The following is a 25,348-nucleotide window of genomic DNA, read 5'->3' as shown; positions in this document are numbered from 1 at the left end:
TCAAAAAACAGTGATGAGTGGATAGAATCTATGTTATCCTTTGGGTCTGTATTTTATTTAAATTACAAATAAGCTTAACTTTTCAGTGATGTATAAAAACAGATAGTTATTTTTTTCTCACTTTCGGGTGTGTAGGTCAGCAGGGATGCTGCCAGGGTTTAGTTAGTTAACTCTAGGTTGAAAGTAAGAGATTGATCACTGTACTGCCAAGCTGTTGGAGAAATCGGTCCTTCCTTTGAGCATCACTAGCAGCTTCTTGTATACAGTCCCCAGAGAGCCTAATTAGCCTCCCTAAAAACACCACTTTAACTGCAGTGGAGACATGAAATGGGAGTTTCTAACATTTTAATCGTATTTAGTGTGAGGCTGACCCTGCCTTCAAGACGCACAAGGTGGGTGTGTCTGTCAATTGGGTTGTGTAACATACAACCACCCAAATCTCAATAGCTTAAAACAACAGATATTTTTTTCCCCTCATACTGCGTGTCAGGTGGAGGTTAGCACGTGGTTTGGGGCTCAGCATAATATGTCTGGAACATGAATTGTTAGAGCAGCCACCATCTCAAAACTTGCTTTTCACTACCCCACAGACAGAAAGCTTAGTGAACTGGCTTTTAAATTACCAGCTGGCTGCGACAAAGCTCACTTCCAATTTCGTTTTATTAGCCAAAGCAAATTAAATGGGTACCCATAATTCTAAGGAGGGTGGAAAATATAATCCTGTTCTGTGTCCAGAAGATTCTGAAAACACATGGTGTAACTATGATGCAAAATTTCCCAAACACGGAAAGGGCGTTCAGAGGCTGGGCAACTGAACTACAAGAGGACAAATGCCCGCGAGAGACTGTCTTATTTATCTTTTCTATATATTGCCACGCTCAAGTCTAGCTCAGTAGCTATTAATAACATAGTGATGAATGAATGTCAGTTGAATAAAAGAATACGAATATGATGGTTTTAAGTTTCAAAAATTCACTATAATTGAAGCTGAAAGAGAGACGCTTTGCTGTTTTCACTCTACACTGCCAAGCATGATGAATATGTGTTATTTGTATGCAGTGTTGCATTTAGAAAGCTTGAGGGCCGGAGTGGTACACTGGTAAGAGCGGGGGGAAAAAAGACGCTTCGTTCCAACCTTGCTTTGAATACGTTCATTTGTTGGTTTCCTCTACAGCGGGGACACTTCCTGCTGTGCCTAGTACACAGCCCGGGACATGGTGCGGGGACACCTCCTGCTGTGCCTAGTACACGGCCCGGGACATGGTGCGGGGACACCTCCTGCTGTGCCTAGTACACGGCCCGGGACATGGTGCGGGGACACCTCCTGCTGTGCCTAGTACACGGCCCGGGACATGGTGCGGGGACACCTCCTGCTGTGCCTAGTACACGGCCCGGGACATGGTGCGGGGACACCTCCTGCTGTGCCTAGTACACAGCCTGGGACATGGTGCGGGGACACCTCCTGCTGTGCCTAGTACACGGCCCGGGACATGGTGCGGGGACACCTCCTGCTGTGCCTAGTACACGGCCCGGGACATGGTGCGGGGACACCTCCTGCTGTGCCTAGTACACGGCCTGGGACATGGTAGCTGTTCAGCAAAAGCCGCTCTGCTCCCGTTCGCTGTGCAGCATTGGGGACGTCACACACACACACACGTCTGAGTAACGCCGCATCTGTCTTTCGTTGTAAGGGTCTCCTGGACGACGGGGGGCAGTGCCAGCGTGGGGTTGCGGCTGTCCTGCGATGCCCTCCAGCGCAGTGCCCGCCACGAGGTGTGCATTCAGTAGGAGTTTGTCGAGTTTCTAACAGTCACCGTTTGCTCAGCTTTTGATGTGGGAGGAGTGGATAGCTAAGAAAGCGTGCTGTGCGTTTACAGAAGTTTGCTGAGGGTGCTGGGGTCGAGAAGTTGGGGGGACCTAGTTTCCATCGATTCAACACTAATAACGTTCAACAGGCTCCGTCCCGACCTGTCAAAGGTCAAACGCTTCAGTGCTGCCAATGGGCACCCCGCGCTCTGGTTCCTTCAATCGCGAACCACGGCCCCGCCCCCGAGCCGTCAGCCAACCGCCGCAAACCCCGCCTCCCAGGGCGCTCCTCCAATCGGCTGCGCCGCCCGGGCCCAACCCTCGCGAGTCACGGATGCTCCCAGGCCCGCTTCCGGCGCGTCGCGGGCGGCTGACGTCGGCGGGGACCGGCGTCGCGTCTGGGGTGGCCGGCGGCGGCGGCGGCGATGGTAGCGGACACCGAGCGGGCTTGAGGGTTCGGACCTGCTCCTTCGCACACGACCTCGGCCCGACGCGCCTCAGAGGCCCCAGTTGGTCCGCTCCTGCTCCCTCCCCGGCGCCGCCTGCGCGGAGGCGGAGTTGGAAGCGGTGGCGGAGGCCCGGGCTGGCCGCCCCGCTCGCGCCCCGGCTCGGCCCCGGACGCCCCGGCTGCTGTGCGGACAGGAGGCCGAGTCGGTAAGAGGCGGTGGCAGCCGGGCGGGGAGGCCGCCTGGCCCCGCCTGGCCGCCGGCCCGGGACTCCGCGGCGCTGGCGTCGCTCTCCGGCCGCTCCCCTCCCGCGCCCCTCCGCGGACCCCGCGCCCCTATTGTCTGGGCGCCGCAGCCACCCCCCCCACCCCCCGCGGGGCGCCGGACGGCTGTCAAACCTGGGGGCGGCTCCCGCTCCCCGCCAGCCCCGGCCGAGCCTTTCCTGTCTGTCCTGCCCCCTCCTCCCGCCCCGCAGCGCTCCCCACCTTTTTTTTAGGGGGGGCCCCGCGGCCATTCTCCGACCAGTGCTTCCCTTCGCCGGGGTTGCCTCTCCTGGCGAGTGTGCCCGTCCCACGCAGTTGTCGCCTCGCACAACTTAAAACCATGCTTTTTAAAAAAATTTTGCTGTATCTTCCCGCTTTTCTTTCTGCTTTTGCTCCTCTCGGTTGTCTCTGCCCGCCTTCCTCGGTGCGCTCCGACGACCGCTCCCCGCGCCCGGCAGTTTTACTTTTGCTCCACTTTTCCTTAATTCCGCCCCTTCCGCCCCTTCCCTGCACCCGAGGAGAGGGAAAGCCAGCCTTCTCCGAGGCCGCGCCGGGGAGCTGGGAGTCGCGGCCGTAGTAACGCCCGCGGGCTTTCCGATCGAGCCCGGACCGCGCAGATGAGCCCCTTCCTTAGCGCGGCCCCCGACGAGCGGCGGAAGGGCTGCTCGATTCCCACCCGGGCGTTCCGGTGACTGCAAACGGACGACCTCTTATTAAAAACGCTCACAGTTTTGTTCCGTTGACACCAAATAGCCTTCTGGCCAAGCCCCCTGTTCACAGGAAGGCTCCCTAACCTTTGCTTGCTGCGGGGGCGGAAGCAGATTGCCCCCCAACCCGTACCTAAGTTTGGTTTCCCATGCTTTCCATGGCAAGTATTGGGGTTATTTTTTTCCTTCCTCAGTGGTCACGTTTTTTCAAAGAGTAGAGGGCACTTGGCTTTTATGTTTGCGGTTAGGTTCTGTCCCTTTTGAATTGTGGCCAGACCATTAAAAACAGATTACACAGGTGTGTGTTTTCCTTTCTAAACTGGGAGGGAGCATCGTCATATTAGTGATGGTAAATGTCAGAGGTTTTGGGGATCCCTTTGCATTCCTGATTACCTGTTACATGTTGACAGAGCTGTCTTAAAACACAGGCCTGTTACTCAGGCCCTGGTTACGTAGTGACCCAGAGGCTGCCGCGACCTCCCGTGTGCTCGGTGGCCCCCGTGGCCAGAAGGCTAGTAAGTAGCCCACAGGTCGGTGATCTGGAGAGGAAGAGACACTGCGCTGCAGTTTTTGTTTGTTTGCACCCGACAGTCACTTTTATTGTCCGTGCTGAAATTGGCAGAAGCACCGTCTATACTGATGTATTGTAGAAGCGAATTCTCAGATTTAAAAAAAAGAATTCCCATCGTGGTGGCTTAGTGAACGTGAAGTGTAAGGAAGAAATCTCCTTTGCAACTTGGTATGTGAATTTAAAATTATTGAGTCATTTGCCACCAAGGCGGAAGATCGTAGGCAATAAAAACTCCTGACCACAAAAGGAGTTAGTGAAACCCTCGCTGGCAGGGGGGGTGTGTGTCTGCTGGGTCTCCCATCTGTGTGAGTTCTTCAGTGTCTTACCAAGAGTGTTCTGTATTACAAGGCACTCAGGATATTTTTGCTGAGAATTTTGGTTAATTTGGTCTCTCCAGAATTTCAATAGTTATTATATTCCAGGATACTCGGCTGTCTTTGATTTTTTTTCGAAGGCAGAAAGACATTTTCAGTTATTATGGAGAGTTTTTGGGGTGTTTTCCAAGTTAACATTTAAAGCACTGTAGCCATTGGCTAGTTTTAATGCCCATCTATTTATTCTTTTTAAGTAGTTATCTTTTTAATGCCATTTTTCTTACTAATTACAAGATTGCCTGTAAATTGCACAGTGCTTTACCTAGAGATATTGATAATCATCATTCAAATTTCTTTAAAATTCGGCAGTTATTTTAACTTCTCTTGTAATGTTTTAAAAAATTTTGTTTTAATTCGTTATGCATTTTATGCATGAGGATCTAACTTTTTTTTTTTTTTCCTCTTGAGGTAGTGAAAAGTGAATACTGAAGAATAGGATCTCAAGATGAGTAAAAAGCCCCCAAATCGTCCTGGAATCACTTTTGAGATTGGTGCTCGTTTGGAGGCACTGGACTACTTACAGAAATGGTATGGAAACTGTGGAGCTCTTGGCCTAAAGCACACTGTCTGTGGTCTTCCTGGGTCTGTTCATCGCTGTTCTGACAGTGGCAGGAACATGGACGTAGTCACATTTTGAATATGCGTTTACATTGTTTCTTCGTTTTCCTACTCTTCAATAGACTTTGTGGGTTTAGCGTTTAAACACTCTCCCTAGTCAGAGTCATTTTAGGTGTTTGAGAACTGCAAATAAGTAGGTAGAAATGAGATATGAGGAGAGAATCTGTGTGCTTATGTACTTAACATGAGCCGTGTGGTGGTGGAGGGGGACATTAATCCAGTAAACAGCGTCCCAAGTTTTGGATGGTTAGCGTAGTCGTCGTTCACTTGCTCACCTAAAACCGAAAAGCACTTCACCTCCTCCTCCCCGGAGTGCGGGAGCGTAAGGGCAGGTTGTTACTGCCCCTCGTACTAAATGGGCAGTCCTTCCAGACCTCCTGTTTCTGCTGCTTTTACGGCCATCTCATGATGGGAGGAAACATCAGTTCGATGGGATGAAGTGACCACCTGGAAAGGAGAGGGGGACACAGCACACAGAGGTCACTGGACCACAGTAGGAATAACAAGGGTCCACTCCTCCTTGTTCTGCTCCGCTGGCCCCTAGTTCTGCTCTGAAACGATGTCTCTTGTTGCCCTTCGCAGCCCCCTCCCCCGAGAGGGGCATTGGAGGGCCTTCTCTGGTGGGCAGGGTGCTGCCTCAGCCCCTCCTGAAGCCAGTTGGGTTGGTGAGGGACCTGGCAGTTTAGCAGCTTCGGGACTGTCAGCCAGACTTCAACCCAATCTCTCACGGTGTCTCCCTGCTCAGCCCAGCGGAGGGCATTCTGTGGATTTGCCTTTGATTGATTTGGTTTAAGTCAACTTCCTGAGTTGTCGATGGCAGGCGGAGAAACCTTGTGTTGCCACACCTGACTTGAGACAAGCCTGGGGCTTTTGTCTCCTAGCACCTGGCGTTAGAACTCTCCACTGGCCCGGACCCCCAGCCTGGTGGGCTCTGTCTGGGCTTCTGCTTTGGGGCAGTTTGAAACTGCAGTTGGAGGGGGGAAGGCACAGCTATGTGGCCCCATTCTTTCGAGCTCCATCTCAGGGGTTACTTCTCCGTAGGGGACGTCATTGTTACTCAGGCGGAGAGTCTACACGGCAGTTCTCAGGAAGGGCTGGGGAGCGCCTGGCGGCCAGGCGGTAGCATGCCGCCTGGTCATAAAAGAACCATCTCCGGACACTGCCAGGTGCTCGCGGGGGGCGCTGCTGGTTGGCAGCCACCGCGTTAGAGCCCCCACAGAGGGGCCCGGTCAGCCGCCCACGGCCGCTCTGCGCTCTGATGCGCCGAAAGCAGCTTCTTACTGGGGAGGCTCCTGTTCTGAGCCTCTGGTGCGCGAGTATGAGCAGTGTCACTTCTTACTTCCTGGGTGTTACTCTTCAGTTCTTTTTTCTTTTTTCTGAAATTACTGGCTTTTTGAATTGCTAGTTAATTCACATTAGTATATGTCTTAGGCTTCCGAACTTACACAGTTGCAGTTGAACTAACACCCGGTTTTGGAGACACATACAGTTTATTAGTTTTCTCAGTGACTTTCAGGGATATTAGCATAATTAACTTTGTTATTTATTAGTCAGAAGGTCACTCTAAGTAGTGAAATGTTTACTTAATCAACAGTTGTTAAATTGGTGATCCAATAGTTAAAGTAAAAAGATTATTAAGAAGAACCACTTTTAAAATTCGGCCCGAGTGTGTCTGGGAGTGTTTGGAATTTCAGAGAGCAAGTGACAGTTGTAGCTTCAGTTTTCATTGTCTTCTGCTCCTCACTGAGAAATTCTGACGTGCTTAGGGAGGGTGAGAGCATGCCCATGTACTCACTGATGAAGCAGAGATTTAACTTTAATCATCCCAGTAGGAATGGCCTCTTCAGGTAAACATTAACCAGACTGATTACATGTGAGAATTACTGTAACATGCCACCAGTTTCATTTTTTATGTGCTTGCTTATTTGAACATTTTAGCATTCTGCTACAGTTGACCCCTTCATTAAAAAGGAATTAAGTGTATTGTATACAAATATTCTATGTAATTGAAAGAAATAATTTTCCTATTGTGACTTTGTTGATTATTGTCACTAGTCTCAACTAGACTTGAGCAACCCTATAATCTAATATTAAAGTACTTTATTGTAGGGAAGTAATTCATTTCTAAGATGCACTGAGTTTTATATGGGGCACAAAAGAAGTTCGGTAAGACTTAACAGATTTTATTTCTAAATGAGATAAACTGTTTATATTGTCCCATTTTTTAAGGGCCATTCTGTATATCATGTCAATTTTACAAATTTTGCGTTAATATCAGGTAAAAGCGAAGAAGCTTGCATGTTGAGAAACTTTGATATTCTTGTGAGGGCAAAGTAGTTACTCCCTGAAAATACACGAAGTGCTGCCGCTGCCTCTCCTGCCCCTCCCCTCCCTGCCTCCGCGCCGCTCTTCCGCGCCCTCCTCTGCGCCCGCACCGGGTGCCACCGTGGCCTTTTAAAGAGGCCAGCAGAGGGGAAGTCGCAGTAGCTGAGCACCCAGAACGCAAATGTGTCCTGTGTGTAGAAGGCCTTTCCCGTAGACAGAAGGGACAATAAGTTTATTATGTGCCCTATAATTAAAAGGATAACGTCTCCGTTTAGCGGATAGAAATAAACTGAAGGTTAAGCTTTTGCATTTGGGGTAGATTTGGTATTTTTCTTAGGAATAGTACATTATTACTGCCTGAGTGAATTATATCCCACAGTCTTTAAAGTTCATAAATATATTTGAGCCTTGAAAATATACTCTACATTTTTAAGTAGTGGTTTATTACTTATTTTTAAAGTAATCTTAAAGCTATATCAGAAAATTCATTGATTGTTTGATTATTTACTGGTACTAATGAGTGCAAGTCCTGAGAAGCCATGAAAACAGAATTTTAATAGAATGGGAAAGTTGAGGAAATTTAGATTGTAGCAAGCACAGATACCTTCTAATTTAAAATAAGAGCACTTGTTTTCTGAATTGTGAAAAGCCAGGCATCTTTAGTTCCAGTGCGCAGTGTTGGATACTTGGGTTTCTTCTATACTGACTAAACCTAATTCCTACTGCGTGGTGTGGATTGCTTTAATTTTTTAAAGTTTTGTAGTTTCACTTAAAACATTTATTTTTCTCTTAATAGTTTTTTAAAAGTCTTTTAAAAGACCTTTACTATATTTATGTTTACAACCAGCACAATCAGCCATTTTCTGTCTTCTCTCCATCATATTTTCCACCATGACCTCTGTACATCCAAACCTTGACAAGTCAGTTTTATAATCTCCTTAATGCAGTAGTGTCATAAGAATGAACATGGATACAGTTTGTTGATACAGGACTGGGTTCGGGGAAAGGAAAGTTCAGAGTTGAAGTTACATTGGAGACACTAAGTGGATTCTAAAGACAAGAGGCAGGTTCAAGTTCAGACTGCCCCTCTCTGGTCTTGTAAATATTGGTAAGTCCTTGAACTTAGTTGGCTTATCGGTAAAATGTAACCAGTGTTCCTGGCATTTACTTACAGGATTATTTTAAGGATCAGATAAAATTATGTTGAAACTTGCTTCAAATTCTACAAAATAATTTGTAGTTATAAAAGCGCTGAGGTAATTGCAAAGGAAGTGGGAAAGTTGAATAATAAACCTATGGGGATGTGGAGACTGAAGCATGTATGTTTTCAAATGTAGCTTCAGTCCTGACATGAGAATGGCCTGGAACGTGAAAGGAAAATTACGTCATTGTGGCTAACTATAATCCATCTTTCTGAGGTGATAATAAAATCTTTTTTTCTCTAGAGTTTGTAGTTTACAAAGCACCCTGGCAAATATTAAAGTTATCTAATCATTATGAATATTGTTCAGTAAGAAGATTGGTAAAATCAAACTGGTTTTGACTACTGCTTTAACTTCTGTCTTTAGATTGAAATTAAAATAGTTACTCTATATATAGTAAGTGATTTAATTATGAAAACAAATCAAGTAATATGCTCTGGTGTTACTCTTAAAAGAGACATTCAGATGAGTTATGCTTTTCTGACTTTTTGGGAATATTTTTCTTCTAGATCTAAAGGAAAGGAAAATGAAAGATTAAAAAATGTGGAGATGTCTCCAAGTATCAGAGTTTGCTAGAACAGTATACATTTGAATTGGCAAATGCTGTTCCCACACATTTGGAGTTTTTTGAACTGTATGGAACATTTGCAAATGTGAGTTTTTTACATGTTCATGAACAGAATTTTAATAGAGTGGGAAATTTGACGAAATTTAGATTGTTGCAAATGCAAATACCTTCTAATTTAAATAAGTGCACATGTTTTCTGAATAAAAAGGGTTGCATTTTTGTAACTGGGTTTAGCTATTCAAAAGAAAACATTGGTGGAGATAAGTCCTGTGATCTGTACCTGGAGAAGAACGCTCTTGAAAATAGTGTGCAACTCAAACCTAAAAACTGAAATGCTATTTAAGTTACATTAGGTGAGTTTGATATTCGTAGAAACCTTAGGTGAATGCTTTAAAAATAGAGATTCCTTTGCTAATATAAATAAATTTTGTCTATTTGTTAATCGAGTTTTCCTATATCTCTGTGTACTTGAAATGTATTGATTTTTGTTTTGAGTCGCTATCTTCGGAAACCTAATTTTAGCTATAGACTCAGAAAACTGTACAGTCACCTTTATACTTGTAAGTAATTGAATTGTATATTATGGCTGTCTGTGGGTTCCAGATTAAGGACACTTGGCTGCAGCCAGTTTCAGGTGGAAAGGAATAAGATGTTTCTCTTTTTTAATTCTGAGGTGCTTTACATTTAGAAAGTCACACATCTTGAACCTTAAGATCTAAGTGAACTCAAGTTTAATCATCAAGTAGGTCTGTACCAGTGCATAAGCCTTTTAGTTCTTTAATTTTTAAAATTTCTACAAAAGGAAGCCCCATAAACTTGTAAAGTTCTCCTCTCTTCTCCCTACAAAAATATATTGAAAGCAAGATTAGAAATAAAAGTTAATTTAACTGGAAGTCAGAAAACATGGCTTCTAAGTGCTGTTCTGCCATGAACTAACTGTATGACTTTGGAGAGTTACTTTTCTGCTTTAATGTCCTTAAAATGAAGGCATGACTTTATTAGATGACCTTTCAGTTCTCTTGAATAAGAAACTTAAATTTTTTAAAATCTTTCCACCTGTTCAGTGATGACAGATTTTTAAGTTTTAATAGAGGCGTATAACACAGACTTGAGGCAGAGGTAAGATGGGGTAAAAAGTTTGCTCAGAACTGCTGGTCACTAGTAGAAAAGGAGTTTACAAGAAGTGGGGAAAGGTGAATGTATTTGGGAACAAAAATACAGAGGTCTCAATTATTTAGAGTTTAGTGGTATTGGGCAGGTTATTGCCCTTTATCCAACCTGCCCTGTCGCTCATTTACATGCTTTTCCATTAATGGTTTAATTTTGAAATTAGTTGGAATCATAACTGTTGGCTCTAAAAAGTGTATTTGTCCAGTGGCTCCCTAACTTTCTGTGTGGACCGATTTACCAACAAATTGGTTCTCTTACAAAGTTCTTTGATAGTAAAGTTTTGAAAGTGATTCAGGTGAAGTCTGGAGGAGTGAGTCTTAAACTTGAGTGTGCATCCGAATCCACTGGACGGTTTATTAGACCAATTAGATTGCGGGGCCCAACACCCGCAGCTTCTGACTGAGTAGGTCTGAGGGAGCCCAAACCTTTGCGTTTCTAACAAGGTCCCGGGTTCTACTCATGGAACCGGTCTGCAGACCATGCATGAGAACCAGTGGGCTAGACTGTGCAGAATTAGTCATCTGGAGATAAAGATTTTGAGGTGAGTAGCGATGGAACTATCCAGAAAATATCTGTTTTTAGTTCTTTAGGTTAGAGGAAATGAAATGGAAGTACATTGCAAAGCGATGTGTGATCCATTCCTTTTTGCTCTTTATCAATAGAATCAGATATATTGACCTGCATATACTCGGACGTGCTTGGGTTGTTTTGCTCCTCGTTCTGCCGTCTCCAGCCTCTGCTTGGGTAGTTGTGTGGTTTAGGCCTTTTGCTGCTAAAGACAAAACACTGTCCATGATTTTAGTTCCTCATGGATTGGCTTTTGAGAGATACGATCTCTATAATGATTTAGGATTTCTAGAATATATTTGTTATGTCACTTGAATTTTACAAGAAGCCTGTCTGATAAGAGATGATCTTTACTGGTTTAGAAATGACAGATTTGAGGTTCTGAGATGCTAACTGTTTAATTCCAGTTGATCTAGCTAAAAGAGTCAAGTTTTGTAGCCAGGGTCTTTTGGCTCCAAGCCTAGCGGTCTCTTCCTACACCCTTTTGCTTCATCAGGCCTGAAGCTTTGAGGCTCAGCCCCAGAAGCACATGGGCTCAGCGTTCACAGGCCATCTTAATTCCTGACTTGCTCTAATGACATGCATGTGTCCCTTGTTTGGAAGGGCTCTGTCTGCCCTAGAGTCTTCTCCCATGCTTACCCTAGAACCCAGCCTTCAAGCTGATGATTTTCTAGCTGCCTTCATAAATACGTAATAGCGTTAAGTCAGGAACCTCAGGCTTTTTGTGCTGTGTGTGTGTGTGTTCATATAATGGCACAGGCTGGACCAACATATAAGACAGTTTTATTTATTTATCTGCCATTTGGTTGAAACTCAGCCATTACATATCTACAGGCATCTAACTTCCCATGTTACATCATTCCTGCTGAATATTATTATTATGTATTGTGAGATTTTACACTTGCCACATCACATTATATAAAGCTATATTATGTGGTGGGGAGTTGATTAAAGCCACTAGTTGGGAAATAATTTTTATGTCATGGTAGTCATTTCTACTAAAAAGAATGTTTTGTGCCCTGACTGGTGTGGCTCCATTGGTTGGACATCATTCTGCAGAGTGAAGGGTCACCAGTTGGATTCCCAGTCGGGGCACATGCCTGGGCTGCAGGTTCAGTCCCCCGGTCGGTGGGGGTATGTGCCAGAGGCAACCGATCGGTGCTTCTCCCTCTCTCTCTCCCTCCCTTCTCCTCTTTCTGAAAATGAATGAATAAGTAAAATCTTTTAAAAAATGACAAGAGAAGTAAAATGCTTCCTTATAAAAATAATGTTTTGCTGAATATATGGACTGTTATCTATAGCTACTTAAAGGTTTGTAATTTTGTTTTTAAATGATCTTTTTAACTGAGGGACAAAATATTGTACTAGTTTTAAGTTTTAAACATCAATAGTATAATTTTATTTTTATTATTTATATATTTGTTTGTTTATTTTTAGAGAGAGGGGAAAGAAGAAAGAGAGGGAGAGAAACATCACTGTGTGGTTGCCTCTCACTCGCGCCCCCAACTGGGGACCTGATGTGCAACCTAGTCATGTGCCCTGACTGGGAATCGAACCAGTGACACTTGGCTCGCAGCCGACGCTCAGTCCACTGAGCCACAGCAGCCAGGGCTAAACATCAATAGTATAATTTTAAAAATTAACATGATATTGAAAAGGCAGCTTAGTTTTGCTATTCTCTGTAAAAGTCCTGGCTTTTTAGATTTTTACATGACTTTATAATTGGAGAACTATTGCCCGTTCCTACCACTACCTACCACAGATCATTAGTCAACACATACATTTTTAAAATTAGAAATTGATATGCAAGTATTCTGTTATTTCAGTAATTATAATTAACTCAACTTTGAGAGAATTTTTGCAATAAAATTCTGTCTTAAAAGTCTGTTTTTTTATCCCCTGCCCCCTGGCCAGTCCTCTTCAATTACAAAATGAACGTTTCTAGTATTGTTCCTCATGGTTAGGTAAGGTACTAAAGGGTGAGTTTCTTACATGAAATGACAAGTATAGAAGGCCTGGCTCCTTTTACTCGCATAAGTTGCCCAGCAACATTTATTGAATTTTGGTGGGTTGGTAAAGAATGAACCCAAAAGTTTTGGGGATATCATGAAATCAGGTTACCATTGAAGAAAATTATGGCAAATGAATTGTGACTTATGGGTTGAAAACTAAATGTATTCGTCAAACTAATTGATACATTTGATTTCATTTTTGAAGTCACTAAATGTTTTTCTTCGTTTTATAACAAATCATTCTAGATTTCCTATCTTAATTTTTAAATTTATATTATGAGTCTTCAAATGTCATAAAAGTTAAGCTACGTCTACATGTTTATTTTGTACAATATACAATTTGTTTTTTATATTCTTTGGGCCATCAAAACCAATTGTAGGAATTTTATTTGTGTCAAAAGTAGAAGATTAAATTTTCAAGAAAATAAACATAATATAATTTCATATTGTTTTTATCTGTTTTCGGTAGCTCTTGGTAAGAGCCCCTGAATTTGAAACACTGCAGTGCGTGTGACGAGCTGAAAATCATCAGTTGCAAGATGCAGAATATGTGTTAGTTGAGAGCAGTCTTTGAAGGCAGGCGAACCTCAGTTCAGAGGTCCACCACCTCTTTATACTTGATCAGGTTCCTTAACCTTTCAGATCCTCTGTGACCTCCCTGTAATAACTGGGAAAATGGTAGACCCTAACTCGGAGTTCTTTGAGGATTAAACAAGACAGTGCACATTAGGAGCCCATCATGGTTTTTGCCACATGGTAGGCACTTAATAAATGTTAGCTTACACATCAGTTATTCTAAGAAAATAGAATCTAATGGGAGAAAAGTCAGTGTAAATTCTTAAAGCTTTAATCCATAGGCATATAAACATATGACACTATAGTAATAAAATAATTTTTTAAGTGCTAAATATTAAATAGACACAGGTTGAACTGCAGCCTACTAGAGTTTCATATTTTGTGACAAAAGTAATAAGGAGTTAGGTCATGTTGGCCTGAAGAATTTAGATGAAGTACATTAGCTTTGAGTAAAATGCTGGTGGCATTTTTTTTGTAAAGTAGGAAAGGAATTTTGGGTAGTCTGGTTCTCATGGTGGGAGATGGCAATGAATATAAACGCTGTGGTGTAGGTATTTGATTTGGGTAGAACCGATGGCATGAATGGGTCTCTGGTAGGAGATACAGGTGCTAAGGAGGTAGGAAGGAATAGGAGCTTAAATCCAGTGATGTGAAGTGAAACCCTGTGGTGAAAGGTGCCTGCCACAAGCTCTGCAGGAAAGTGCACAGCTCACTCTGATCTTACCCGTTGTCCGCTGCAGAGGCCGTGGACAGGTGGGAAGCGGGGGCTCGGCTCCGGCAAGCTGGTCCTGGACCTGTGTCCTGGGGGAGGAGTGGACCTGGAAAGGGGACCTGAGGGATGATGTGACGAGACTTCGTGTTCATGTTGGAGAAGATGTGGTTTTGACTAGTTATCCTCAGAATGCTCTTGAAAGTCTAGATTCGTTTGTATTTGTACTTCATTTTGGAATATAGAGTTTGAATTAAAACAGTTTTTCTTTTCAGTGTGTTCTTAAGTGTAAACAAATTACATATACTTTATTTAAAAGTACGACAGTAATATTGGGTGACAGTGTTATTTTAGTTAATAATCAATGAGTGAATGAGTGAGAAAGCACTTTTGAAAATTACAAAGTACAACAAATCTAACGTGTTCCCAGGGAGCTAAAATTTTTAGAAGGTTACTAGGTTATAAGGATATTATGTTTTCTTTGGATCACATTCTACATTAATTTTTATTATTTGGCAGATAATTCACATGACAATCATATATAAGGAAGTTCTTATCTATTTCTAGTTCATTTAATATGTATTACTCATTTCGTATGACACCATGGTAGTTTCTTGCTTATGAAGATGTTATCCACAAAACTGTTTTGAATTGTTAATCCTAACTCCCTAGGATTCTGCTAACATTTGGATTGTGTCTAAGTCATATTTCTTCATTCTTTGAAAAGTGGAGAACTCCTTTATCCAGGAGAACATCTGATTTTCATACTCTTTCTGTGTGCGACTATAATAGATTTTTATTGTGCTAGCTAGCTATTATGTTATATTGTAATTATGTTAACTTATTCTCGTTTTTTCTAACTTTCCTCCTGAATTTGGTTGATTGGAATAATATCTTATTTGTATTTATAGCTTTATCCCATAGTAAATTAGAGAGAGTATTTGTTGAGTTAAATAAAATGAATGAGAACGTTTCAATTTTTAAATTAACATATATTAGAAAAATTTTACCTTATCAGTATAAATAAAAATACTTACTGAAAATACGAGGTCTGTCTAGAAAGTATCTAGCTATGTAATATGAAAAATAGAAACTTTTCCTGAAGGATATACAAAATACAAGAAACATTGTATGCAGGAAAGTGATGCCTCACCCGCCTGCAAAGTAGGCACCGTGGGACCTCACACAGCTCTCTCAGCATCTCTTCCACTGTTCAAAACACTCTTCAAATCCTTTGTTGGAATCACCATCAACTTCCCCATCGTATTTTCCTGAATCTTGTCCATGATCTGAAACCTCTTCCCTCTCAAAGGTGATTTTAGGTTGAGGAAAACCCAGAAGGCGCAGGGTGCCAAATCTGGGCTGTGGGGGGGGCTGAGTCCCCTGGGTGATTCGATGTTCTACAAAAAAACTCTGCATAAGACGTGATGCATGAGCGGGCACATTGTCATGATGAAGCTGCCAATCACCAGCTGCCCACAGATGTGGCTGTTTTCGTCATATTGCATCTCTCAGCCGATGAAGAACGTTGAGGTAGTGCTCCCTAATAATTGTTTGACCTGGAGGGGCCTAATTATGATGGACACCAGCTTCCTAATCAAAACACAGTTTACATTGTCTTGATCTTGGTGCGACTTTGCTACGCCTTCTTGCCTTCTGGTGTGGAGATCCAGGCGACTTGGGACAACTAGGTCTTTGCTTCTGGATCAGAGCCGTAGACCCACCATTCACCTCCAGTGATGACCTTCTTGAGGACATCTGGTTCATTGGTAGCGGTTTGAATCAAGTCATTAGCAACGGCAGCATGATGTTCCTCCTGCTCTGGTGGCAGAAGCCAGGGAACGATTTTTGCCACGACACGTTTCATGTCAAGATCCTGCGCTAAAATCTCGGACAGTGGTGTTTGGAGTCCCCAGGTCAGCCTCCAGTTCCCACGCCATCAGTCGCCCGTCTTTGTTGATGGCAGCCCGTACCCGCTCAGCGTTCTCAGGTATCTGCTGGTTGCAGGACCTCCGGAACGTGGGTCACTTTCCACAGACCCTCGAGCGTCTCTGAGGCGTTTGTGCTGCACTTTTATTTGTGCTGCGCTCACTGCATCATCCCTGAGAGCCTCTGAGTCATCCAACAGTTTCCGTGGAGAAATGTTCAGCCTTAACACAAGCTCTGATGCAGATTCATTGCTGTACTCACTCAGTCACTTTGAACGCAACGGCCACACAGCACACACGCTCACTCAGTGGCGTCTACGTCCCCCACTGACGAGGACAGTGCAGTCGTCATTGTCCACACATGCGCACTGCAGTCATGTTGCGCAAACCGTTCTCATTATATTAACAATGGCCGGACTTTTTCCAGACAGACCTCGGTGTATATTTTCAATGAATGATCTCTTGGGGGCAATTTTAAAAACACTTTGCCTTTTTGATTAGTGTGGCATTTACTTAAATGGCCAGCTAAATCTCTTGAGTGAATTATGATGGATATTCAGTACTGGCTGGCCTTGCTCGGTGCCTTGTAACCTGTCAGAGAGTAGTTCACAGCTCTGTCCTCTGTCTTAATTGCAGGGTGTCCTAGGTTAGTAACCTAGGTTGTTAAGTGCGCCAAGGATTTTCTTTGTCATTTCCTCATGGTTGACTTTCTTTACCAATAGAGGTAAAAATCTGGATATATCAAACTAGATGACAAATCAGGATGAGTTCCCTACTTTCAAATAAAGTTTGTTTTACTGTTACTACATGGAATATAAAGGGATTTAAAGGAATCTATCAGATTATAGTTCTGGCATAGCTGCATGCTCATCATTTCTTCCAAAAATAACGGCACGCCATAGTTACAGAGTGTTAATAGAGGATTTTGCCTTCCAGAAGGCCTTTCTATTTTTGATCATGAACCCCTTTGAAAATGTGGTTAAAGTTGGGAACCCCACGTCTAAAGAATGCTCGTGCACATCTGTACCAAACACAGCATCGTGCATTCAGCTTCAGGGCCTCACAGTCTCCTGACCTCTAGGGTGAGCTGGGACCTGCCCATGTAAAACTGTTAACAGTGTGAGCCGGTGCAGGAATTCACCCGTGGTGGGCGTTCCCATGTTTGCTTTCTGCTCGTGAGAAGACTGACGGCAGGGAGCCAGGAAACCAGTTGAGAGATCACAGGAGTAGAATTGTATGTAAGAACATTTTATTAAATTCAGCAAGAATCTCTGAAGTCCTCTCAGTATTGCTGAACGCTGTTTGTTTCCGTAAACCTAGTAAACCAGAAAGCATCCGTTTTAGGGTGGGTCATTTTTCTTGTAAAGTTGGCTGAAAGTGAACTCTTCTCTAGGATTCAAGTGCAGAAGACGTATGAGAGTGAGGCAGACCCAGAGCCACGGAGGCAGCTCCTTATTATCTACACAAGTGACTATTATTTAGGTGGTGCATGTATTTCAAGTGGGGTTATCGTAGGGAAGATGGTGGGACTCTGTGGTGTTTTGTAATGGATGATAAGGGGCAAGGGAGCTCCAGGTAGAATTCTGGCATTGATGAATCATATTGCTAATTAGGCTGCCTTCTCTCCATCTCTTTTGAGCTCTTGAGAGGTGCCAAGCATGATATTTTCTTTTTTCTTATCATTGATCATTTTAACCCTGAAACCCATCTTTCGCTTCTCAGGTCTTTTCATAAATGTCAAGGATGCAGCATAGTCACTCTTCTTGAACAACTTTCCATGATTCAACCTTTTAAATAATGACATAATAGAAACATTACCACTGTATCTTCCAGATTTAGTACGAAAAACCTGAGGCTCCAGTGACACTAAAATTATTATTGAACATGAAGAGTGCATCAAAGTAATGCTGTAATTCAAGATGGAGAGGCCTTTGTGAATGCATTTGTTCAGCAGCGTTTTTCATTCACTCTGTGTATCCAAGCGTTACTAGTATGGCCATATGCTAGAACAGAGAAATCTAAAACTCTATGGTAAATTACCATTTTGTACATGTTATCATGTATAGCAAAGATCTTGATGTTAGGGTTTTTTTCTGGGGTATAACTGATAACCAAATGAAGTATAGACTTGACAGAATTCTGTTGTTTGTAGAATAAAGGGTCATTTTTATTAGTTTGCTATTTCAGAGCCGTTTAGTTAGAACCGAGTTAACCAGTCCAATCCGAGGCCCACGGTTGTCCTTTCTTCACTTACTGTTTTTTTGAAGCACCCCTTCAATTTCTGATCGTGAGGTCCCTGAGGTGTGGCCTTGCCTCTGAACCCTCAGTGTCTTGACCTGTTGCCCACGTTTGAGTCACATGATGACTTTAAATGAACACCGAGTGAATAAATGAGGGGTGCTCTGTGTGCACACTTCACCTGTGTTTGCACAGTGCTCGGTAAGCAGAAGTCGCACAGGTCCCCCACCAAGGACCTTTCGTGGACTTTCCCATTTTCTCTGAACTATTAATAACAGCATCTCGTGTAAAATTTTGGTATATACTTACCAGTTTACCATGTATGATATAATCACTTTGACGCAGGCCTTACCCCATTTCTTCTGTAGGCTTTCGTGCCAGCCATTTTGGCTTTGAATACTCTACCACAGGTATTTTGGGGCAGTCTTCATCTGTTCAGTGGGGACTGTGTTATCTGTACCTTGGATGGTCACCAGGATCCAATGAGATCAGGTGTATTAGGAGCTGTTGACACTCACTGTGGAAAGAACATAGAGCCTGACACACATCTGACTGGATTCTTCTCTGTCTCCTCATCTGACCCTTAACCTAAGCTCCTGGAAGGGAGGAGCTAATGATGTTTCCGTCTTCCTACCAGCTGTGCCCAGCAAGTGCCTTAATCTTAAGAGATGTCCAAATATATGCTGACTGAATGAATGAACAGAAACTTGGACATTCTTGATAATAGTAATATTTATGACACTTATTTGAGATTCACAATTGGATTAGTAAACATTGTAAAAATTAAAGTAGATAACCTTGTGTATTTGTGTTACTTCATCCAAAGTTTACAGATCTCTAGATGTTTATGTAAAGAGTATAATATGCTGTAAATTATCCCAAAGAAATTCCCCAAAATGTACTTTTTAGCCTGGTTGGATCGGGCATCCTTTTGGTCAACAGAATTTTAAATATTTTAGGAAAATTATAAATTACTTAAAAATGCAATCCAGATTTAAATTATTTGAACTCGGGTTCTGATTTTTTACTCAATTGAATTGCATTGTGACCACAAAGACAATGTCTAACTCTGTTTCTATGACTAGTCTCACTTTGAGAAATGTTTCAGGTACATAAGATTGGGTATATTTAGATTGTGAAGAAACCTAAGAATAAGCTCCTTACTTTTTATTCAAAATTTAAGAGATGTGAAAATAAATACGTGAGATTGGAGGCTTTTATGTTTTGGGAGAAATTTATCAATTTTTCTAATTGACAGAAAATTTCTCTATAGTAGTTAAGTGGCTAGTGAATGCTAAAAAATGGGTGAAAGCCTTATTTCTAGGTTTCCCTTAATGTTATTGACATTTTTATGTTTTAAAAAACCAGAGCAGCAAAAACAAACAAACCTGAGCAACACTGCCAAAGACAAGCATTAAAGCATTGACTCTAAGTGAGTCCACCCGGGGAATATGTTTTTTGCTTTTCTTTAACAACATCTGTCCTCACCTGCTCCCCAGAGATGAAGGGGAAGATCTAACCTGAGGTTGTGAGTGGGTCGACAGCGTTCTTGGTTCTAGAGAAATGTGCAGATTGTCGTTTCCTATCCGTGTCCAGCCTGTTCTGGGCGGCTGGTAGATGTCTGTCACCGTGCCAGATGCCGGGGGTACAGAGCTGGGCCTGACTCATTCCCCAGAGCTCTGTGCGCAGGCCAGAGAAGGCCTACCTCGTGTTCCCCGGGGCGCCCGTCCCGAGAAACGCTAGTAACCGCTCCACGGCGGAAGGTTGCACGGCTCTTCCAGTGCGGTAACAGTGGACGCTTTATCTGCGGCGTGCTGGTGGGGCCAGGAAGTCTTCCAGTGTAGACAGTGGAGTAACGTTCTCACACCCAGTGTTTTCTTAGCTTATTTGACCACGGGACGCTTTTTTCTGTGGCGCGCGTACTCGCACTCCAGGGCTGTGGATGCTGTACGGCCCACGGTTGAGGAAGCCGCGCAGGTGAACGTGCCTTGACGGGGCTAGTCAGCTCCGGGGAGGGAGTCAGGGAAGCCTTCACACAGGTGGGCCCACGTTAGACCGAGTCTGGGACGATGTGCGTACAGAGGAAGGGAAGGGCAGCTTAGGGCGAGGCAGAGAAGACACGCACGGAAGCACGGGCGCCTGAGCGCGCGCAGCAGGGCTCAGGGAAGCCAGCGTGGGTCAGGGTTGGGAAACCAGAGGGGCCAGGGGCCCTTGGGTGGGTGGCAAGACCTGAATTGCATGGCAGGGCTGTAAAGCAGGAAGTAGTCGTGTTCTGAATTTCAGTTAAGAAAGCTTTATCATGTTATATACGTAAAGCTAGTGTTCCAGAGGGAAATGAGAAATTTCCGATTCGTTAAGAACAGGCAAAAATGTGAGGTAAACTGGTACGGCACAGTCAGCTACCATGTGCTGCCATTGAGTTCTTAGGTTTGTTTCACAATTATGTGAAAAAAGTGGAGTCATCTGTGAACATTACCAGTAATATAGTACCTAAGGAATGCAAGAGAAAAGCAGAGAGTTACCTGCAAGGGAACCCCCATAAGACTGCCAGCTGATGTCTCAAAAGAAACTTTGCAGGCTAGAAGGACCTGGCAAGAAATATTCAAAGTGATGAAAAGCAAGGACCTACAACCAAGATTACTCTCTCCAGCAAAGCTATCACTTTGAATCAAAGGATAGATAAAGAGCTTCTCAGGCAAGAAAAAAGCTAAAGGAGTTTATCGTCACCAAACCAGTAATATATGAAATGTTAAAGGGAGTTCTTGAAGAAGAAGAAGAAGATAAAAAATATGAACAATAAAATGGCAATAAATACATACCTATCAACAGTTAAATCTAAAAAACAAGCAGAACAGAAACAGAATCATAGATACAGAGAGCATTTTGATGGTTGTCGGGTGGGAAGGGGCCAGGGGGAATGGGCAAAACCAGTGAGGGGATTAAGAAGTACAAATTGGTCGTTAACAGAATAGCCATGGGGGCGTGAAGTACAAGGTAGGAAGTAGAGTAGCAGAGAACACATGCCTGACGCATGGACATGGGCAAAATTGCAGGGATTGCCTGAGGGGAGTCAGGGGGCCTCAGTGGAAGGGAACAAAGGGGGAATAATTGGGGCAACTGTAATAGCATAATTAATAAAATACAATTTAAAAGGAATGATGAAGCAATTTACCTTTTTAAAAGTTTACAGTTAACTAACATTTTCAAATTAATTGTAGGAGAATCATCACACATGAAGACAGAACAGTATGATGTCATTTTTTGTCATTTTTATATTTTTAAATTAAGGTTTAACTGAGCTTCCTCTACCACCATTGATTCTCATTATAAAATATTGGAAAGTATAGGAAAATGATTTGTAAATACCGTATTTATATACTATAATATTCCATTCATGGAAGTGGGCAAAGGTGGGGGGGGCATTTGTCATGGTGTCAACAATAAAAGCAAAAAATAAAGGGAAAAAATACTATAATATTCCATTCAGTGGATATACTATTGTTTGTATAGCCATAAATAGTCTTTAGTTTTTCTAACCGTATTTTTAGGTAGTTTCTGTTTTCTTTGTTATTATAAATGTTTTGTATATGTAGTTCTAGAATTGGAATTATTGAGTCAAGAGTAGAAATAATGTTCAAGATTCTTGTGCAATAATTTGTATTTCCACCAGGAGTTCTTATCAAAGTGTTTAATGATTGAGAACAGTCATTAAAAATAGAAAAATAAGAAAGCAGACTTTGTTGACTGAATAGTTTAAAAATATGGGCCTATATTGTTTTGCTTGTGGTTTTGACAGTAAGCAGTAATTACACTTCTTAATGCTTTGTGTAAAGAAATGTAAGACTTTTCTCTTGATAGGAAGCTTTTTTTTTCCTTTTGAGGTATCCATCACGAATTGAAAAAATTGACTATGAGGAAGGCAAGATGTTGGTCCATTTTGAGCGCTGGAGCCATCGTTACGACGAGTGGATTTACTGGGATAGCAACAGATTGCGGCCCCTCGAGAGGCCCGCGTTGAGAAAAGAAGGTCTGAAGGACGAGGAGGACTTCTTTGTAAGTAGCACGCTTCTTTTGTTTGCTACATCTGCCATGATACATTTTAGAAGGAATTCTGTTAAAGTTTACGAAAGCTTGTTTTTTAATTAAGGAAACGCTGCTTTATTATACATGGTATTGATCTTAAAAGTTGTTTAAACTAGGATTTTAAAGCTGGAGAAGAAGTTCTGGCTCGTTGGACAGACTGCCGCTATTACCCTGCCAAGATTGAAGCAATTAACAAAGAAGGTATGTGTCTGAGGTGATCAGAGATGGAAAGTGGGATTGATAGGGACATTTTAGGTGTATTTCTAATTTTAATTACTGCCTAGGAAACTGCTTAAATTAGTAGAGGTAAATAGTTGGTTAAATTTTTTAGGTTTCAGTTCGCAGGCTTATGTGGTGTGCTTTTTATTTCTCCTTCTCTGTGTCCAGTCTGTTGTCTAAGCTGGTTGTGGGTGCTCCCCTCACCCCGAGTGTGAGGAAAGGTTAAAGACAGGGGAGCCGGGGTCCGTTCAGCCTGGCAGTGAGATCCTGTGCTCTGTTGTCTGAGGACAGAGTATGGAACGCCATTCATCCGAGGATTTCCTTTATTGCATCTTTCCCCTGCACGTCTTTCTTAATTTCTATAGATAATTGGGGGTTAATTTTTCTCTAATAGCCTTTTGTGGTACCTGATATTGATACTGAGCAAAAGTTACTGAGCTGATTAACACTCTTGAAAATAACACAGAAAGCAGGTGTGTTAATGCGGCATAAGACCAATAAGTCTGTTGTACAGGTAATGAGTTTAAAAAACAACTTGTAGAATGATCAATTTGAAAATTATGAGAATATTTAAATTATTTTTGGGAATACACTTATTTTTCAAATTTATTATTTAAAATAGCCTTTAAAAACTGTTGTGGAATAATTATAAATATATCTTTCAAGTTGGTAAACACCAGCTTTTCTATTGCATTGTTTCTTAAACTTCACCGCTCATTCATTTATTTTTATGATACTGAAGAAGCACACTGAATGGCAGCTTCTTTGCGAGAAGGGCATTGAATCTAAGTAAGGGGACACTTCCTTTAAACCGAACCCTGAAAGGCAGTAAGGGACAAAAATGCCTTTGACAGAAGAAATGGTGTGTGCAAAAGAAGACAGGCATGCCACCTGTTGGGAGCTGCGGTCTCTAATGTGACTGCAGTGAAGCGTCCCTTTAAAGGGAGGAGAAGGGCAAGGGAAGAGGTTGCAGGGAGAAGCCAGGGCAGGTGTAAGTGGCCTGTGACCTTGCTGAGCAGCTGGAGCTCTGCCCTGGCCAGTGTGGCTCAGTGGTTGGAGCGTCCGCCTGTAAACTGAAAGCTTGTGGGTCCAGTCCTTGGTCAGGGCACATGCCTCCACTGTGGGTTCAGTCCCAACAGGTTGGGGCGTGTATGGGAGGCAACCAGTCGATGTTTCTCTCTCCCTGTCTTTCTTCCTCTCTCTCTAAAAGCAATGAAAAAAAAAATGTCTTCAGGTGAGGATTAAAACAAAAAGAACACTGAGAATTTTATTTGGAGGTGATGGGAACCATGGAAGGGATTTAAGCTGAGGTTTTAAACTTAGAACATCTAACTTGAGAGAAAAATTGGAGGTAAGAAGATAGAACATTTAGAAAGAGTTATATTAATGTTAGGTTTGGAAAATTAAGTCATAGTCATCTAGCCAGAAATTATGATTATAACTTTACAAAGGTCTTATTCCAATTTGTTGTTTTAATGAATTAAAATAGCAAATACAGCTATGATTTTTATTACCACTAGGCACCTTACTACAGGAAGAACTGAGGGACATCTCAGTTTTGGGGGTTGGTTCTCCTTTTCTGGTGGGGCCTTGGCCTCACTGTACACTTGGGCTTCTGGGGAGCTCTGGGATGGAGCTCATATTCTGGGGTCGCTCACAGCTGGGCTCCCCCAGGGTCCAGGCCGGAGCCCAGCCCAGAGTAGGCAGGCAGTAACCATTTGTGAAAATAAGTGAATCAATTCTGTTGGATAACAGTACCGACCCAAAACAACACACAACAGCACAATTAAACAATGCCGTTTTAATTAAGAGCAGTTTCTTTTAAGTTTGGTGAGTTGGGACTTTGCTTCCACGCTTGAAGCCCCTCAGGGGTGTGCGCATGCAGCTCAGAAACGAAAGCGCCCAGTCCCCCTCCTGTCCCCTCGTCCGTGGGCGTGTCCCGTACAGACCCCAGCGGCCCAGTGGGAGAGCGATGCCTCTGCGGCTGCCTCTGCGGCTTAGAGCGGCTTAGGGGAGCCCTTAGGAAGACGCGCTTGGAAGTCTCCTCTAGGGGTGCCTGCTGTGATTTCTGCATGCCCCACAGGGTGAGCAGGCCTGCCCCTTCACGCCCCGGAAAAGGGCAAAGGGAAAAGGCAAAGGAAGCCCTCTGCTCACTGCAGAAGTTGGACAGAACTAAACAGGCGTGGCCTTTTTAGGTATTCGTCCCAGGTCTTAGGGAGGCTGGGAAGGGGCCCATCACTGGGGCGCTCAGGGACGTTTCGTGCTCTGGGTGGGGCTTGGGAGCCGATCCGTGCAGCGTGGGCCGCGGCTGGGAAAGGGGGGCGGCAGCGCGACCAACCGCAGCAGCTGGGTGCGGGAGGAGGAGGAGGAGGGGCGGGGAGGGGGAGGGGGAGGGCAGCGCAGGAGCGAGGCAGGTGACGTCTCCCAAGGTCTTCGTCTCCTTGCTCTTCAGCTGATCAGTTTTTTCATAACTTGGGTTTAGATCTTTGTATCTGTAATATTGTGTATTACACTAATTAGAGGAAGATATGAAATTCAGATGATAAAATAAAATCTTTGTACATATATGTCATTGGCTTTGTGCTAACTTCAAAGCCAGTTATGCCAATTATCACATTTATTGTTCATATTTCCTTTGTAAAGGTCAGGTGTCTATTTCACTTAAAGTGGCACTCTCCTCTCCTTTGTACAGGAAGTGAGAAAAATGCTGTAACTTCATAAGTATAAAATCTACATAATTTAGATTTTCTAATAGTACTGACTTTTACTGATTTGCCAGCATGTAGTCTGTTACAATATGCTTTGTAAGAGACAGGCAAACAGAATCTGGAGTCCGTGAAAAAGGATGAGTTAGTGGGAGAGACGGGATTGGGATGTCAGTTACAGCTGTGGAACTGCATAGCTGACTGTCATTGGGTGAGCGTTTAGGCTCCCTGGGGCCGAGGGGTGTAATCCGTACTGGAGGA

General features: G+C 43.2%; 1 protein-coding gene across 1 annotated transcript in view; it reads left to right on the top strand.

The window, feature by feature from the left end:
• Positions 1–2,221: 2,221 nt before the first annotated feature.
• The window catches only part of PHF20L1 (PHD finger protein 20 like 1), a 63,465-nt gene continuing 40,338 nt past the window's right edge, over positions 2,222–25,348 (top strand). The window contains exons 1-4 of the mRNA XM_090283346.1: positions 2,222–2,460; positions 4,576–4,695; positions 21,962–22,133; positions 22,280–22,364. Of these exons, the coding sequence (XP_090139472.1) occupies positions 4,613–4,695; positions 21,962–22,133; positions 22,280–22,364 (340 nt within the window). The 5' untranslated portion in view covers positions 2,222–2,460; positions 4,576–4,612. The remainder of the gene's footprint in view (positions 2,461–4,575; positions 4,696–21,961; positions 22,134–22,279; positions 22,365–25,348) is intronic.

This window comes from Furipterus horrens, unplaced genomic scaffold (assembly GCF_987537825.1).
Source record: "Furipterus horrens unplaced genomic scaffold, mFurHor1.1.pri manual_scaffold_7, whole genome shotgun sequence".
Taxonomy (NCBI): domain Eukaryota; kingdom Metazoa; phylum Chordata; class Mammalia; order Chiroptera; family Furipteridae; genus Furipterus; species Furipterus horrens.
Note: the sequence above shows the minus strand (reverse complement) of the source record. Positions and strands in the feature narration are given on the sequence as shown.